The sequence below is a fragment of the Poeciliopsis prolifica genome, unplaced genomic scaffold (assembly GCF_027474105.1).
Source record: "Poeciliopsis prolifica strain line A6 unplaced genomic scaffold, Auburn_PproV2 SCAFFOLD007, whole genome shotgun sequence".
NCBI classification, from domain to species: Eukaryota; Metazoa; Chordata; class Actinopteri; order Cyprinodontiformes; family Poeciliidae; genus Poeciliopsis; species Poeciliopsis prolifica.
The window spans coordinates 9,548,648-9,567,807 of NW_026562382.1; the positions used below are offsets into that span (position 1 = coordinate 9,548,648).

The window sequence follows — 19,160 nt, forward strand, 5'->3', positions numbered from 1 at the left end:
GTAGCTGCACATGTGTGAAGTTTGTCTCAAAGGAGACATCAGACTCCTCTTTTTTATGGGTACAGAGGCTGTGGAGAGCAAACAGCATAAACACTGCAGGCTGATAACCGCTATCATGGTACCGATTATCTCTGATTGGCGTTCTTGGTTTTGTCACACCAGCCAACAGATACAAAAAGAAAGTTTTGCACCCTCTCTCGTCTGCTCGAGCTGTGTGTGTCCTGAGTGCAGGACACACACAGCTGAAGATTGAGATATTTTGTCAGAAAGATGCAGAGAAATTATTGGGGGTTTTTCTGCTGCCATCAGCTTGTGGTGAAGCAGAGACTTAATTTGTCACAGTTCATCCACTGTCTGCTTTCCCTTTAAAGTGACACAAGAAGACAGCAAAACTGCACACTGTGTCAAGAGTATCAAATAAAGATTATGATCGATGAGTTCAAATATTAATCATACATTTCTTTCCGCAATATATAATTTAAAAATGTTTAATTTATTGCAGATTTTTTTTTCCCCATTCAGACATCAGCGAAGTCATTCATAAAGAATTAAGCATACACATATATCCTCACAGATAATCAAATTTTGCACCTTGACCACAAGCTCTTGAGATAATCCTAGTAAAATCTACAAATATTTAGCATTACTGAAGTCAAAACCTTCCAGATACAACTTCTTTTAGCCTCTTTTACCCATTACAAAACCAGTTTTGATGTGTGTTTGAGATCCCTGTCCTATGTGTTTCTATAGGACAGGAATGATCAGGAGTGCAACAGTTTCCACTTCAGCTCTCTGTGCACAAGCTAATCTAATCGATAAGACCAATAGAGGGTTGCTGATTGATAAAGAAGACTCTGTTTTGTGAACACAACAGTGAAGCAACTAAAATGTGCATTTGCTCAGATGCCCAGATTGACATATGGCTAAATCAGTCCGTCCATCAACGCTTCTTCTAGTAGGGGGTGGTGCCAATCTCCAGCAGTCTTTGTCCAAGAGGCAGGGTACATCCAGGACAAGTCGCTAGTTCCAAATCAAAGTCCTCAAAAACAGGGCTGACTCTACCAAGAGGCATTAAGGATTAAGGTATTTGTTCTTAGAAGTACAGATAATGCAGTATAATCTCTGAATCCTGCAAAAACTGTAAATCATCATGGTGGTAGAATTGTGCTGTTGGAGTAATTTGCTGTCAAGAGTATTGGAGAACTGAACAAAATGTCGTGAAAAACGAGAACTTCTAAGTCCACCTCAAATCATCAGTCACTTGGGTTGAAACTGTGTTCCCACTGGACAATGTTCTTTAACAACGGGGGAAAAAGGTGGTAAGGAGCCTTTGTAAACCCAATATAAAAAAAGTGTGTGTAAATATCTGACCCTGTGTGGACTGTTTTACAGTGTGGATTAGAGAAAATGACTATATATTCAAACTACAATCAAGCATCTAAAACATCAGATGTCCAGGACATTTGCTGCAGTCCATTTAACAGGTGTCATTTACCTGATGTGATATTTCCTCTGTCCAAGATGTGAGGCCCAGTACCCGCTCTTCCAAAAGCGATACCCCTCCATTTCTCTGCGACTGTCACAAAACGGTGTGTAGCCATAGGGGGCTCCCTGTAAATCCAAGTCCCTCAACTCTTTTAAATCAGCCTGAACGATCTGTATGTATGTGTGTGTTGAAGAGAAAGAGAGAGAGAAAGCAAAAACTCTGGTAAGTACAGAAAAGACCGATGACACTTGAGAGAGTTTCAAAATCTCATCAAATCTTCACACCAGGAGTGAGACTCATACGAAACCAGTCGGTCTTTAAATCACACAGTGCTGTGAAACTCTTACAAAAGTCCATACCTGGTCGGCGTCTACAAAAATGATCTTGTCCACAGCTAAAGGGAAGAGAACATCCAGGAAGAGGATCTTGTATCCCCAGATAATCCGCTGTTTCTCCGTCTGCTGGTGGAGCCAGCGGGGCCACTTGTACTGCACTAACTCATACTGAAAGCCATATGACTTGGCCATGTGAGAAATGGTCTCCTACCAAAGACCAAAAGGATATAGGAGAGGTTAAAAGATTTCTCTACATGGTGTATTTTCCTTTTAGAACATATCCGACTTTCTACACATTTTCTTGTTTGGAATCCCATTGTTTTTCAGCTTGATAACTTTTATAACAGGGTCTGAATGAAAAAAACATTTCCTAGTTGGGTTTTATCATGTGCTCCTAAAAGCCATTAAAAAGCACAATCCTGAATTTGGCATTATATTGGTAAAGTGAAATTCATTTGTTTTAAATTGTAACTATTTTCCCATGTTTCATGTGATGTGTTATGTCCAGTGATGTGTACAAGAGAGGATGAATAAGGGGAGGGAGGGAAGTGTGGCATATACGTTATATGTCTGTGAGCTGTGGGTGTGAGAAATGTTATTTATGTTGCTGCATGTATTTGTCATGTTATACTTTATGTGAGACACACAAGATATATGTCTGAATATGTAATAAAGACTTAAAGAGCTTGATTTTTTAAAATATTGCTTAAACATTCAAAGTCTGTGCTGCTGGTTATTGCATTTAAAGATTAAAACAGGAGGAGTTCTCAATTTATTTGAATTTAACGAATAAAGAAAAAAAATGAAAGTTTTTTGAGTAGAGTTGATTGAGGAATAAACTGATCTATTGATTAGTTCATCCATGTTTCTGAATATTGTAACTGTGTTGTGGTATATCAAAGATAAAAAATGCAATTTAAAAAGAACCTAAAACAAAGAGTTTGTTTTATTCTTCAATACATATATATATATATATATTTTTAGAAATTTTGAATTTGTTTTTCATGTAGTCAATAAAAATAATTGAAAACCCAAGCTTTTTTCTACATTCAATTTTCCACTGTGTAATTTCTCTGTTTCATCTGTACAAAACCATTATGTTGTCAGGTTTTATTATTTATATGTTTTCAAAATCAGCTAAATATCTGAATGCAAGTCACCAATCAGAGCCAATCAACTAATAATTGGCTAATTCTGAACTCTGATTTCTTTGTAAACATGCATATGTGCTGCAGTAAATCAAAGATGAAGTGCCATAAAAACAAAAATTAATCTAAAATGGTTGTGCTTTGTTTTTCTTCAGATGATAAAATAAGTAATAAAGTCTGAAAATGCTGGTGCTTTACCACACTCTTTTTTGAAAATATTTTTTCCACACTTTAAAAATATGAAAACCACTTATTTTCTGGACATTTCTCCAAATAAGACAATGGCACAACAAAAAACGGATACCTTGAAAGAAGGTGAGAGGTAGTTTTTAAGGAACCAGAACTTGACAGGTGTGTTTGTATGCCGAAGAACAGACAACATCATTATTCTGAAAGAGAGGTGAGATATGGCAAGATTAACTTTCAGGATCAGACAAAAATGTAATTCGCAGTGCAGAGCTTGAAAGGGAAGAAACTGACCTCAGAAATCGCTCGTACAGATGACCAGAGGCCACAGAAAATATGTTAAGAACATCTTCCTTTTTCTTCTCTCCTTCATCCTTTTTTGAGCCACCACCTGTGATACTGCAGATGAAACCAGAATACGTGAGTCGGCGGCGATATGATTCATGACTTTTCATATGGAGGCAACAAATCAAAACTTCTGCTGTAGCAACCATGCTTTCATAAAGCCAGGGGAAATTATTGTTATAAAAGGCAGAAGAAACAATTTCAAAACAATTTTAAAACAAATCATGCAGCACTGAGCAGCTGATGTGTTTTCTTAAAATAAAATAAAAATAATGAGGGTGGAAGTGGTGTGGAAGTCAACAAATCTGACATGATGTGAGACATTTCAACTCCCGCTGATACTCATCTAGCACGCTGAAATTAGTTGTTTCTGAAAACACGCATATATTCCTATCTTTATATCTTATAAAATGGATAAAGAAAAACATGCATGCAATGAGTCAACAAATAATTACTGGTATTGTTGTTTACATGGAGCCAAATTTGTTAAACAACTCTGTGCTATAGGAGCTTCTACTTGTCTCTGCCACACCGGGAAAAATGCATCATCTTCCATTCTAGTTAATTAGATCAGGACGATCTGTGCATCTTGAGCCACAGTTCCCTCTTTACCAACATTATACTTATAGTGTAAGTCCTTCTGCTGAGGAGAGACTGATCCTTTGTGACACACAGAGTTGTGAGTAAATTTAGAGCAATTTACTTTTTAATTTATTTTCATTTGTTTAAAGTCTTGGAGGGTAGGAAAATTCAAGATATTCAGAAACTTTAAATTTAGTAAATAAAATAATAATGTTTCCCATACAGGCCGGAGATTAATCAATCAGTTAATTTTGATCATGTTTTAGCTATCTGTTTGTCAGACATTAGAAATGTATATCTTATTTCTAAATGATGTTCACTTTTTTCTACAATTTAATTAATGTCTTTCATACAATTTCCCTAATGTTTGGCTTGTTATTTTCCTGTAAAACCCTTTCTTATGGGTGAATGTTGCTATAATTAATTTGATCTGCCTAGTAAATTTCTGAAAGACATTATCATAGAGGAATTTTGGTCTACTCTTCCTTACAGCATTCCTTCAGTTAAATGAGGTTTGCAGACATTTCTTCAGGCACAATTCTCTTAAGGTCCTACTACCACAGCATTTCAACGAAAGTAAGGTCAATACTGTAACTGGACTGCTGCAGGATTTCAGTTATTCTGTGATAGATTGCCTGCTGTGGTGGTGATGTCTTCATTTTGACCAAGTATTTACAAATGGACTCTTGTTTGACTCTAGGATGGTTCGGTGTGCGAAACAGTGCAGGGTCTACTTAATGGCTACAAGGCGGTCAAGGACTTAACAACTTTATTTCTTATAAGGTTGTGTTGACATGGTGACTTACAATTAATGTCTGTTTTTGGAATAATTAGTTGCTTAAAACCATTTGTAATGTCTTCCTTTGGCATTGCGTATTTGGCATACATCAATCCATCAACTGGGTGAAAACCCAGCTCTTTTGGAGGTGGTTGCACTGGCAGGTGATTAGTTGAGTACTTTAATTAGCAGTGCCTGGCTGCTACTTACCCTCTTGAATCCTAAAGCAGCAGCAAGAATGTACTTTGTTTCAAGAACAGCCAATACACTCAATGAGACCTTATTTTTCTGTCTGTACATTTCACCTAAGCCCATTCTAAATTCAAGTATAAAGTGACATTTTCTTTTTAATACACTTGGAATTGATTATATCAGGACTGCTGTAAAAACAAAGTTTTACCAGGAGAGCTGACAAGTCATTGACTTTTTAAACACATTTAAAAAGTCCCAACTGCTCAACGAAATTATTTCAATTAAATGTGATGCAGTGCCTTTGGGACAATTTTATTGAATCATTTTGGTTGAATTAGACTGATAATCTGATGCAGAAAAGATAATGAAGTGATTAAAAAAGGAAAAAGGTCTAAATTGCACGGATTTCTCTAAAGAACTGACAAAATTATGCACGAGTCCTGCACAGTTAATTGCAAAGCTGATGTATCAGCAAATTTTATAGTGGATTGTTAAAGTAATTTATCAGGCAAAAATTTGCTGCTTGCAGTTTTTCAAATGTGAAGATAGACCGGAACAGAGCAATTTTAAAGAGTAATATTGATGTGAACGCAATAGTTAAATGCATAGAAAAAAGATTAAAAGGGATGCCTGGGAGCATTATCTTAAACTGACTGGCACAGAACAACCAACCATTTCAACAGGAAACGGGAAGTAAAAAAACTTTGACCATCTTGTAGCCGATGACAGCCACACAGTGAATCTATAGATCACTTTTAGGTTGGAAAATAGACTAAAACGTGTTGTGTGAGATAACAGCAGTCTGAAGTAAAATCTAGAGGACACTTTCAAACTAGTGAACACATTAACGTGTCCTTAAAGAGCAACGGCTCATGATTCAAGGCACATTTAGTGGACAGAAATCAGGACTTGTGCTGGAGGCTAGATGTGTCTGCAGTCAGGCCGAGTGTCCTTGTCTGTAACAGACTGCTGATGAGGGAAGGGGTGTCTCTCCCACACTCAATCACAACCACGGCTTCAGCCCCGAGGCTCCAAGAAGACACCAGGGAAAGTGTAGGGAGGGGTGGGAGAACAGTGTCCTCTAAAACCAGCTTCCTGACACCAATGTTATGCAAGTTATTTCAACATAAACTCTGCAATGGTTTTAGAATAATGAACAACTTTTATACATTTGCTAATATCATGAGAATTTTGCTTTCATTATTCTTCAAAGTTTGCTTCTCTACAGAGACACACTTGGTCCCTCTTCAGCTGAACAGTTGGCTAAGCCACCGCACATCAGTGGGATCTCACAATGTCAATGGCCTAAGATGAATAAGCCAGCCATTATGAAGGGACTTCAGCTCAACAATGGGGTCCCACAGATAAGCAGATTTAGAGGGTCAGGTGAGAGCCTGTTTGGCTGAATCACCCGAGATAATCCGGACCACAGAGCTCTGGCTAAATCCACATCTGTGGTCAACACCAGCTGGACACAACATCTCTTTCTCCAACACTACAAACAAGCAACAAAATCTATCCGCAATATTTATTCAAATATTTACTCTGAAATTACAAAGTACTGATATCCGCTACGATTTTCTAAAATTATCAGAAATGTGCTACTAAAACATTTCAAAGTGTTTGCTTATATTTAGCGTAGATTAAATAAGTGGTTAAATAATACTTCAAGTGCCTTCCAAAATTATTCATACTCCAGAAATAGTTTATATTTTGCCAAGTTAAAAACTTCAATGCATTTTATCTGACTTTGAACAGACCGTAGAGCTTCACAATATGTTGAATCGCAGTCGTTATCACAATGTCAATGAGGGCAACACTGGAAATGCAAAGGACTGTTTGGTGCAATATTTGGTCAGATACTACATTTCAAGGGTTAAGTTTATGGCTGATCAGTTTGACAGATTTCTCTTACACTAAGTTTATGAATGACTGGGACGGTGAAACACAAGGAGAGTGGAGGAGACATTGAGTTATGGTAAAGAAAGACAAGAGTCAATGTGGGTTAACAGTAAAGACAAAAAGTAGTAGCTACATAAAACTGAAGCTGAATGAAGAGGTCTAAAATTTCTTAATAAAAAAATCTGACAAGTGTGATGTGCATTTGTATTCAGCCTGTTTTACTCAGTAAAATCCAGTGCTGCTTACAAATTTACCTTAATGTAGATTAATCTCAGTATAAATCCAGATATACTTTTTTTAATGAAGGTTTGTTACAGTATACTAGTCAACAAACAGCTTCACGCAGATCAAGGAACACAGCGGACATGTTCGAGATTAAAATATGGAGTTTAAAGCAAAATGAAGATATAAAATAACTTCCCAAGCTCACTGACCACAGTTCAATCCATCATTTGAAAATGGAGTACAGCAGATCTCCAATCCTAACAAGATTTAGCTATGCATGTAAACTGACAGGCCAGGCAAGAAAAAGCCTTAAGCAGAGAAGCAGGGAAGAGTCTAAAAGAGAGATCCATTTTTCAGGTAGAGGATTCTGGCCTTTGTGGAAGAGTAATAAGGCAAAAGTGATTATTGAAATAAAGCTATAATGAGTCTTTTAACTGAGGCCACGAGAAACTGAATTAATGCAACTCATCACAATGTTTAGTAGAGTGGCACATGAAAATGAAAGCAACACATAAACTTGACATATTAATGAATTAATAAAAAAAGTTTATGTGCTAAAGGGGTTCCAGCAAGACTGCCTACCTTTTCTCAAAAGTGCTCCAGACACTTCACACAGCAAGCATTAAATAAGGAGACGGGATCACACAGTTAGGAAACGCTAGGAAATCACGCAAATGCACACACATACCTACAGAAGCACATATTTTTTGCAAGACTAGATCTTACAGCATAGTATTGCAGTCTTGATCCAGGGGACGGGTAAGATCTCCTGAAACCGTGTTGTATAATTGACAAACGAAAGCTCCATGAGCAAAACTATCAAAGAACTCAAGTTTTTTTCCTGCCTGAAAGCTGGACAAAAAGTTTAAAACTAAGTAGAGTTTCTCATATTGAAGATGATTGTGAACATACCTTACTATGGAGTCCCATATGCCTTTGTTTTCACTAGTTTCACTCAAAAGGTCTTCATTCATCATGTCTGCTTTTTTTTGCACCTGCAAGTAAACACATAACTATTAGGCTTTCACAGGTTTTATCAAGCACTGGCTAAATGTTTTCCAAAACTTACGATTTGTGAGCAACAGGAACATCACAAAAAGAAGAGGAATAGAGAAGCTAAATGTAGCACATGTCTAAGAACCTTTCTCACCCTGACTTTGATGATCTTACTGTGGAAGCTGTTTAGCACAACTATTACATCCTCTGCCTCTGGTGGGGAATCAGTTCCATCATGCCTGAAAAAAAATAAAAATAAATAATCGCAATAATTTACCACTTGTGTTGGTCCTCCAAATAACATAAAAACTTGTACGTTTGTGGTTTCAAAACAACATCTGGAAAGTTTCAAGGGCTGTAGACAACATGAACTGCAAGGCACTGAATATTGTAATAAGAAAATCGCTTGCTGTTTTACTTTCAGTTACTATTTCAGGCATTTTCCAAAAAGAGACCTGCAAATGTAAAGGCATTATATTATGTCAATTTCCAGGCTATGGCAATGGCAACACAGAAATAAAGCAACACTATCGGCTCTTACAATAAGGGAAAGTACAGTCGTTAATGGACAGAGTCCGAACAGACACAGAGAGCGCACACTTAAAGCGGATACTGGGACAGCTGCCAGGGTCAAAAACCAGACCATATTCATTACCCTCCATTCTCATTAAAAATCACCTCGCCATTATTTTGCCCATCACTACTTCCCAGCCGTGCTGTATATACTGGTAGATTTAATGAGAAAGTCTGTACAGTATTGATTGTGTTACACAGCCTTTCACTGTAATTGTTTTAGGACTGATTTGCCTAGTAGACAATGTATTTTACCAGACCAAATCAGCTAGGTTTAATGGTGAACCACTGTAGGACAAACCAGAGGTTGAGATGAGCAATTTACTATGATGCACCGCCAGCCATTACAACTCCAAATGCTTACTAAAGGCAAAAAAATCTAACCTTATCACTATGATAAATGCCCCCTCCACAGTGGTCCTACGGAAAATCCCTCTCCCACATACTCAGGCGCTGCTTGTGTTTTCCCTCTTCTGTTGTCACCAGTGCAAATCAGCCTTCAGGGCTACTGTTAGAAAGCACCAGAGATCAATCTGTATCCCTGCAATGAGAGGGGGAGAGTTGGTCATCTCATTCATCGCTGTCAAAGTAAGGCGGGGCAGCAACACGGGCTGGAGGAGGAAAATGCACACTCTGGGACTTGGGAACACAGACGCTCCCAATAGGCTCTGATCGGCCACCTAACCAGAGCAGAGTGCCGCTAACCACAAGAATAATGACCCTGCCAAGGTGAAAAATGACATCACCTCTTAGCTTCACCTGGAGGATTGGGGGGATAAATCTTGGTTGTCTGATATGATTCCAGAGGAACCAAGGGCTGTATATGCCCTAAATCTTAGGTGAAGTTAGCCAAAGAGGATGATATTGGTGATTGTGAAGACAAACAGCCAGTGCCCCCTCACACATAGCACAGGTCAGAAGTTTACATACATTCATCATGGGCATCAATTTTCTGCTTTTGTTGACGCCTTAAAATATTCTACTTTCAGGGAGCATTAAATACATGGCAACTTCAATTAGGGCTGCAAAATTTGGAAAAAATCTAAAATTAAGATGCTACTGCTGATATTATCAGTTACAAATATGTCAAAAACTCCCTCCATGAGTTTCAGAATATCCAACTCTAAAGGATGACACTAATTACAGGAAGTACCAAATTTCAAAAATATGCATTTTCTCTTATCCAAATATTGTTAGAATTACACATACATTGGGAACCATTATTCTGTTGATTGTTGTTTTGCACCTAATGTATCCAAGTTTTAACAATCTAAATGTTGATTTTACATCAAGCTGAGCTTGACAGTTGAGCTTTGAAAGCTTATACTCGACACCCTCAAACCTAATTCTGATCACTGAGGCCAAATAGTTAGAAATTTGTCTCATATGACCATTAAACCTTTCTTCAGAAGTTGGTTCATTTGTCCCCATGAGTACCTGAAAATTTCCCTCATGCTAATTGGAGCTCTAGCATCTTCCACGTTCATGAACATTTACATCTTTGAAGGACTGTAAAACAAAAAATCTCAAAATTTTTAATCATCATTTTTTTAGTAAGAAGAGAATGTTTGGAGAAAATGTTCCCAACTGATATAGTTGTGTTTGAAGTCAAAAAACCTTTCTCCTTATTAATACAAATGTGTATTTTTAACACACGTGTGTATATTACACCTATGTGTTTTTAACACACATATGCATTAAAAAACAAGCAGCCTTTATGAGTAAAAAAAAACACATAAAGACTGATTGTGGAATTTTTAAAGAAAAGTGTATATTTTAACCTGTGTTGATTAGAAAAAAATCTACCTTAAATTCAGACATTGTGCTTTCAAAAATTCTCTGAATATTGTATCAAAATCTTGAAAAAACAAATTTAATGCATTGTCAGAAGAACAACTTGCTTGGCTGCATCCTCATAAAAACAGCTTCCACAGTCTGAGGAGGAAGCCATGAAGGTGACCATCTGCATCATCTCTCCAGTCTGTCTTCTCTTTAATAGCAGCCCTTTCCACCTACCCATCTCTCCCTGCCTCTACGCTGAGCAGTACTCCCCGCACTCATCAAAACCTTGCGTTGCTACAGTGTCAGCAGCTCACCATGTTTCCATAGAGATAGGTTTCAGTAGGAAAGAAGAGACAGCTGAAAACCAGCCTTGAATCTGAGCTATGAAAACACCTGCTGTACAGCTATCACTGCCTAATTTTGTGTTTGTAAACAATAACTAGAATACTCACGTGATAATCTGATAGATGTCCTCCGACCTCCCTTTGCGTAATCTTAGAATCCAGGCTCCTGGGTTGGCCTTCAGCTGGAAATACCCCTGCAAAGTTTTCTTTACTTTAGTCAAAGTCTCATTCCAAATTGTACACCCAGAATCATATTTGAGCTTCCCAACACAGTGCAAAAAAACCTGGCAAGGATGCTGACCAGATTAGCCATGACAATAGTGTCATACATGAGAGGGTCCTGACTCATGCCCAGGGTGAACTGTAGTCCGCGAGGCGGCTGGCCAGTTGACAGGTCAAAGCAGTGGCCCTCCAGTAAGAGGTGCTCCAGTTCAAACTCTGCTGCTACAACTCCATTAACCTGTAAAGGACTATAAATTACAAAGCAACAAAAACCCCGGGAAGAGAATAAAACCACTCTGGCTCTACCCACACATGCAGAAATTAGTGGGTAGCAATGACTAAGCACCTCTATACCTCTTGCAAGTGGATGTTGTCCAGGTCGTGGAGACTGTGCTCTGCCTGCACCATCCAGCTCTCCGGTGTGATCATGTTAAGGGTAAGAAGGGGGGATTCTGGGAGCTCTGTGAAGCGGGCTACCGGCCCTGGAGACACCGTGTCGTTGGCCAAGAAAGCCACGTCAGGCTCCAAAACAAATCTGTAAAAGCTGTGAGGAAAACCAAATATAGCAAGCAAATCATAAGATAATATGCAGCTTTAAACTTTTGAGTCACTGTCTTTCCACACCGATGAGACACTAAAACTGCACTCCAACGCAATATATAAGATTATAACATGTTATAGTCATCAGGACAGTAGTAGATGCAGCCAATAATCTATGACTTCTTTTAACCTATCATATAAAACCTATCATATAAAACCTATCATATAAAGCCTGAATAAAATATGTGGAAGCAGTTGGTTCAGTGACTATATTTTTTCAATGCCGTAGATGAAAAGAAAATTACTACCTGTAATCCTAATTGATTTATACCTTCAAGTTTCTATTGCCTAACAGGTGCATAAACATGATCCATATTCAAATGGTTGCTTTTCACCTTAATAGATTTGTTTACTTCTCCGGAGTGAGATGAGTGTGACAAATACAGCACCAAAGAGTAGTGAGGGAAATCTTATGGTCAGAAAAGCTTTTGTCCAGCTCACCACAGGAAACATAATCTTCATTTTATTGGTGGTGATTTGTGACTAGATATCTTTACTTCTTCTATTAAGAGGTAGAGCAGTCAAGATAATTAAACAACTGATACAGAAACATAATTTATGCACGCCTACTGGTAGCAGAATCACCACAGGTGGACTTTAACAGCACTAACCTTGTGGCTATAAAAACAAAATGAACCAGTAAAGTATTAACAAGCCCCTGTTAAAAAAAAACAACTTCCAAGTTAAATGAAAATAAATGGAAAAAAGGTCACAATGGAAGAAAAAAAAAAGGATATCCGGTCCTCCTGTAAGCTAGCCATTATTGTAATAAGTAATCTGGCAATGAGGCCAAAACTAGCAGTGAGTTTTAAAGAATTTGAGAACACTGATTTTGTAGAAATGCAACATTTAAACAACAGCTCAACTGGAGGCATCCAGCTTATTTATCCCACACGAATATATCAAGTTGCAATCTATGTCAATTACAGCCATTTCTCGCTCAAGGGGACAGGAAGTTTATGGAGGAGGGATGGTGGAGACATGAATGATTTGTGGTCGAAGACTTGTTTCCATCAATAAAACTTCAGCAAGGAAATTCAGTTATATCCCTTGGGATTTCTGTGGACTAACTCTGCAAATGATTCAACCTATTACACAAAAAAATAAACAAATAAATCATATAATAGCCACATTCACCCATGGGCCCAAATATTGATGGGGAGAAAAATAAAATCTATGTATCATTTTCTGTTTTCATTTGACTATCATTTTAACTCTCTCCCTTACATGGTTTGAACTGCAGCAGTGAATGTTTGAAATTTGCTCAGAGATGCACATGGGGGCCCAAAGCAATAAGGCAGTGTTATTAAGCAGATTGCATCTGTGTAACACTCTCTTACAAAGGGATCAAGCGCAGCTGAAATGCTGCGTGTATCCCAAGCAACAAGAGGATACACAAACAAGCCAAACAGGAAAATTTAATTACTGCTGGAGCTGGAGCTTACCTCTTGAGGGGCAACTCGGACAACTTGGCCCTGCAATTCATAAACACCTGCAGTTTCACATTGACCACTTGACTAAGCACCTGCAGCATTCAAACAGAAACAGAGGCCCAGTCAGAAATAAGGAGAAAGGAAATCATGTGTGCAGCAGAGAGATTAAAAATAGGACTGTGAGTTAGATCAATGGAAATAGTCTTTATATATGGTTCCAGAAAGCTTAACAATAAAAAAAAATATGTACTGAGCAAGTTTGATTCCTCAGAAATGAACAAGATAATTGACATAAGTTAAACTGTTTGACTAAATGAACATGTTTATCTAAAATTGCTTGTAATATCAGATGTTCAACCAGTCAAATCAAAAATCCAATATCAGCGTGGAAGGTTAGCAAATATTCTTCAGCTTGCACGGCATACATAATCATACCGTTTTTTTCCACAACTTTTCTGTTAAAACTGTCCAAGCTCATGGCAGCGACAATCATTTTCCTGGTCAAAATATGGAAAACAGCTTTAAAAAAAAAAAAAGAAAAAGAAAGCAGAGAGCAAATTTAAACATTGCAGAAAAGTTGCTGAAAAAGTAGGCAGCTTTTCTTTTGCCAAAGAAAATCTTTGAGGTAGGTGTGAAAAAGCCAAAATGGTGAACAAATTTCTATTAAAGACATCGGTGAGGAAGACAAAGATACATTTTGATTCAGACGGCAAGACTGAAATGACTACAAACATACTGCTTTGGTTTCATCCCCATCTTTTTCCTTTAAGCTCTGGCGTAAAGGAAAAAGGAGCTCTGGGAAAAAGGAAATTATAAAATGTCCAATTGTGAGAGATCAGACTTGTTCAGTTGTTGAAGAAAAACTACAATTCTACTGGCTGTTGTGCTGAACTCTACATGCTGCTTTACTCGGCCCGCCTGTTGCTTTCTACCTGACTGAAAGAAGAGGAGCAAACTGGAGAATGTCTTACAATGAGGAGCGAAGAGATCTTTTGTGCTTCTCTAGTGAGCGGATCAAGGATGGCCACAACATCATAGAACACCTCATTTTCACGTGGTGAGAGTTGGAGCACACTGAGGAGGAAATTTCAAACATTCTGATTTTCACTGTAGGATGTTCTCAAAAAAGTAAGAATATTAAATGGTAAACAAATAAAGCATACCTTTGGGTGTTTTTAAAACTGACATCTCTTCTGACCTCTCCTTTAGGGACTGCAGAAAGCAGCGCATCAACTTTCATGACCAGGTCACTCGCTCTAAGGGAGAAGAGGTCCATTATTTATAAAGTGTATGAGTGGAGAGAGGTAGATCTCTGAGAATAAAAAAATGTGTAAGAGGTAGGTGTGAAAAAGCCAAAATGGTGAACAAATTTCTATTAAAGACATCGGTGAGGAAGACAAAGTTACATTTTGATTCAGACGGCAAGACTGAAATGACTACAAACATACTGCTTTGGTTTCATCCCCATCTGTTTTACTTTGGCTTTGACTTTTTCTGCTGAACCACTCAGTGTAATCCTCTCAAGCAAGTGGAAATCCTCCATAGTGAATTCCTCCTGCTCTTCAAACGGACAGAGAATCTGACATGGAGAAAATAATGCAGTCAGAATACAACTTTTCCAATTGTTATCTCAGTGTGTACCACTTAAACCTTTCCCAGGGGATGTCAGATGTAATGTAACTGTGACTGTTATATCCACTTAAAGACATTAATGCTCTCTGCTTTTACTGTTTTCTGGTCTGTGAGACCAGACCTACCACTGCAGTGGACAAACATGAGATAATATTAACTATTAGAGCCAGTTTTTCAGAGGTTGCCCACTTCTTGCCTGACTGTCATCGTTGTCTGTCGTCCCTCATCAGCTTTGTACGCAAACATGCAGAACGCAATAAAGGCCACTTGTGACCTTTAAGAAACAGATATCCTGTCAATTTGACGGTGCCAAATGAAGACAATAAAAACCTTGAAGGAAAAATGATTTGTTGACAGAGCACCGAAACTGACATTGTAATTTGGTAAATAGTAGGAGAAACATTCACCTTGTGCTTTAAACAGAATAATATGCTTTTTTAAGCTAATAGAAATAGAAAAAATACACATGTAAACAGATATGAAACGTAAATTACTGAGACACAATCAGGACTGTTCATAACACAATGGTGCTAAAGTACAATTTTTGTTTTAGAGCCAGCCTTCACTGAGGACATAGTTTGGCTACAGAGTTTGGTTCTGTTTCTGTTATGATTCTGTCTGGTAGATTTGTCTTGCAGAGTTTTGTTCATTTGCTTTTATATTTAATAAACATAAAAAATGTATAAAAAATTTCAAAATATTATACAAAAGTGAGATTGTCTGCGTTCATAAGAGAGCAAATACATAAAATGAGGCAACTATAAGGCTTTTCATAAAATCCATAGATGCAAAAACATCTATTAACATACAAAACATTTGCATTTACAAGGTTGAGCTAAAATATCAGGACATAGATGATAATAAATTAGGAGCAGCTTGGGAACCACAATAGTCAAACTTCCCATCACTAGAGAGGGTTCTCTCACTGCAACAGTGAAACTATGATGCGCCATCAACCGCAGTGAGTATGAGCAGAGAGTGACAGGGGGGGAGAGCGACAGAGTGCGAAGCGAGTGACGCATGAACGAAGTGCAAACATCATCCCGCTGTCTTTCATTTTTATCCTTTCCACCCCAACTCTTCGTGGCCGCGTTCAAACACAGGTGTCTGCCAACTGAGATTGAAGCACCGATCGGGCCGCTGAGAGGTGGGCAGAGGGGCACAACGGGAGAAGCTTTTCACTTTTTCGGAGCAAATTTGTTTGTATTGATTAGTCAACATCTACTAATTAAAAAGTATTTATTGAAATAAGTGGTTATTATGATCATTTCTAATAATTTTTCACAAGCCAGATTTTATGGTGCTCACCTGACCACTTGGTGCACCACATGGGGTGTGGGCGGAGTCAGTATGTTGGCTGCAGCAATCAATTGTTCTACAACGTGATTGTAGGGGTGCACTGATTGGTGGTTTATGGCCAATCACCAATCTTTAAAATGCCTGACATGCCAGATGTATCTTGTGCTAAGTATAAAAATTGCTAAATTGGCAACAATGGGGAGACTTAGACAAGTCACGGTGGACAGGTCTGTCAGTCAGTCCTCTCTCACTCAGGGCAGTGGCAGATTTTCCTTGCAAAGGAAGATAAGATCGGTGGACAGGATTTGGCCGACCACTGATTGTGCAAAGTTAATGAAATCGGGGCCAAACAATCTATGCACCCCAAAGGACAGACATCAAAAAATTATTTAAGTGATTTTTAAATAAAACTCTGAATGTTTCACAGATTGACTCATAGAAGGGCTGCACATTCAATCACATAAAGCATATATATTTTTAAAGAGTAGAGATTTGATTAATTTATCTGTAACTTTGTCACTGTAGAAAAGAAATAAATGAGAGATTAACTTTATCTTAAATGGTTTAAAACAGATTTCTTTCTCCTTTACTCCTTCTGGAATATGCTTGATGTTAGTCTGTTCGCTTCCATTGATTATTGCTTTTCTTAACATTCGGGCAAAGGAATAATTTAAAATGTATAGTAGCAATTAAATTAGAATCAGTTTAGCCATTTTAAACAAGTTATAAATAAATACTGATGCCTCAAATTCATACCGGGTCACTAATGTTCACATTTCTAACCATACCTGATGACATAGAGTCTACTCACTCTGCCGTTGCTGATCACAGCCTGCTGACCTGGACGCAGCTTCAGGACATCTCGACAGAACATTTGCTGACTGCGGATGAAATCAACCTCTAGTGTGTTGAACTTTTTCTCAAAGGCATCTAGGTCCATTCCCTGCAGCAGAAGAACAGAACTTTGTTTATGATGTCAGGAACAGAGAGTAGTTTCTGAATGTTGGAAGTCTTTGCGAGGTAAAGCAAGATTTGTGATGCAATTGTAATATCCGACAAAGTAGCTTTAGGACATTTCTCCTCCATTCCAGCTTGTCAACAAAATACCATTCTGAGTGATGCATTGGTATAAAGGAATGATGTATGTGAGGCAAAAAATAATAATTATCATTTCATCCATCATTGATGACTTGCATCTGCACAACTACTGGATTTTCAAACAAGTCTAGCAGAAAAAGAAAACATTTTCAACTTAGCTGTCAGAAATTAAAGAAAGAAAAGAGATAAATCAATTTGTGATTAATACCAGAAACTCTTAATTAAACCTCAGTCATATTTGTTCATAATAAATTGGGTGTGGGAGCGTGGAGGGGTTTGTGGAGTCAGGTTATTAGTTTCTCCAACATTTCTGTCCTCCGGAGATCAGGTGAAATACCAATAATGTCAGCGCAATTCAGTCAGCAACTCTGTCTGGCAGCCAATAATAAACTTGTGTCCCTTGGCTTTGGGTCTCAAGTCACAAAGCTGCTTCCTACCCATCTTTCCATTGCTATTTCCACCCCATAGTCTCCTTATAGTTTAAGGCTTGTATAATTGAAAGAAAGTTTGCTACAGTAGTCCCAGCTGACGCATATGCTGTATGACTTAAATCTGACGGGACAGAAGGGAGCTCCTGTGTCGACGGATTTGTTGATTGGAGCAGCCTCGTGCACTGCTGTGTGGGTGGATCCAGCTGCACATTGAAGTGTTTGGTTGTAGCTCTGCTTATAGCAGCAGAGTGATGGTCAGGCCTGGCTGAACATATGTAGCTCACACAAGGGTGAGCAGGAGCTTGGTTATTCATCAGCCCCAGGACAACAGGTATACACCAGCACCTTTTAGTTAAAGATGCAGCGTGTAGAGCCCTCCTTTTGATGGCCCTGTGACACTTCAAGTGGAACTGACAGCGAGCTGGCCCCTTGTCTAAGGATCTGCAGGGTGTGGAGTCTCATGCCTGCCCTGAAGGTATTCAGTTAGCTGATGTTAGGTGAGAAGATTGGCTCATCAATCACAGTTTTCTCAAACTGTGAATTAGAATCAAGGAAAAAAAAGTATAAGAAAAATCTCAGCATGTGGGTTTACCCTACCTACCATTATGTTTTCTAGTTTTTACCTTAAACAGCTGCATGACGGATGATTAAAAAACAAAAACACCCAAGTGGAATCAAATGTAACTTCTACCCTAATAATTAAAGCCACAACAAGGGGGCAAACAGTAATCAAAATTTTTTAACAAATAATTTAATTTCTGTAGTTCTGAATGTCTTTAAAATGTTAAATTATATCAGATTTTTCCATTTAAAACATGAACACAGATATTCATTAGTTAGTAAAGTTTAAGATCCAACTTTGTTATTTTACAAATCTATAACAATTGTCACTTAAATATTTACTACTGACTTTAAATGTTAAAACAAGCCAGACAACATACTAAATATTGTCCAAAATAAATTTCAATTACAACACCATCATAAAAATGAAAAATGCAATAGACAGTGAAATAGAATCACTAAGACAAAACTTAAATGGGTTTGAGAAAGTGATCTATTCTTCATATTCTATTCTTCTAGAGCTGGTTTTAGAAAAGGAGATTGTAAAAGTGTTCCTTTTCATAACTAATGGGTTATATAGACCAAAAATATGTTAACACTTTGTGTTATTCATTCTGGAAAAAAAAATGACAATAAAAGAATTTAAAAAGTTTTTTTTCTCTACAAATTCATGACAGTACTTAACCAGATAGTTAGGAAAATCACTACTATTAAAGTCAAATTCAGGATACTTCACTACAGTAAGTTCAATTGAATTCAATTAATTTAATTTAGAAAGTGCCAACTCACAACACGCCTTGTAAGCAGAAAATCTACGTGGGTAAAGAATAATGGATTTAGCCATATTTTCACATATAAATGATGCTCTGATGAAATAAACTGTCAAAAAACAGTAAACATAAAAATACCAACCACCAATATTGTCTTTTGGGAATACAAACATAATCAATTACTTTATCACAATAACAAGATCACTGAGACTCATCACAGTACTTTTTTCCCAAGATAAC

The 19,160-nt window shown here is 37.7% G+C and overlaps 1 protein-coding gene across 4 annotated transcripts in view; it reads right to left on the reverse strand.

Moving 5' to 3' along the window:
• Positions 1-19,160, reverse strand: part of uggt2 (UDP-glucose glycoprotein glucosyltransferase 2) — a 40,949-nt gene that overhangs the window by 4,721 nt on the left and 17,068 nt on the right. Inside the window, exons 23-37 of one of the 4 annotated variants that reach the window (XM_055031433.1) lie at positions 16,872-17,003; positions 14,578-14,708; positions 14,293-14,385; positions 14,101-14,203; positions 13,142-13,221; positions 11,451-11,640; positions 11,176-11,334; positions 10,983-11,068; positions 8,330-8,414; positions 8,092-8,174; positions 7,762-7,785; positions 3,450-3,554; positions 3,274-3,358; positions 1,846-2,028; positions 1,496-1,656 (exon numbers count right to left, since the gene is read on the reverse strand). In XM_055031433.1, coding sequence (XP_054887408.1) covers positions 1,496-1,656; positions 1,846-2,028; positions 3,274-3,358; positions 3,450-3,554; positions 7,762-7,785; positions 8,092-8,174; positions 8,330-8,414; positions 10,983-11,068; positions 11,176-11,334; positions 11,451-11,640; positions 13,142-13,221; positions 14,101-14,203; positions 14,293-14,385; positions 14,578-14,708; positions 16,872-17,003 — 1,700 coding nt within the window. Of the gene's footprint in view, positions 1-1,495; positions 1,657-1,845; positions 2,029-3,273; positions 3,359-3,449; positions 3,555-7,761; positions 7,949-8,091; positions 8,175-8,329; positions 8,415-10,982; positions 11,069-11,175; positions 11,335-11,450; positions 11,641-13,141; positions 13,222-14,100; positions 14,204-14,292; positions 14,386-14,577; positions 14,709-16,871; positions 17,004-19,160 lie in introns of those variants that run through there. The other 3 variants (XM_055031434.1, XR_008606105.1, XR_008606104.1) reach the window with 3 other exon arrangements.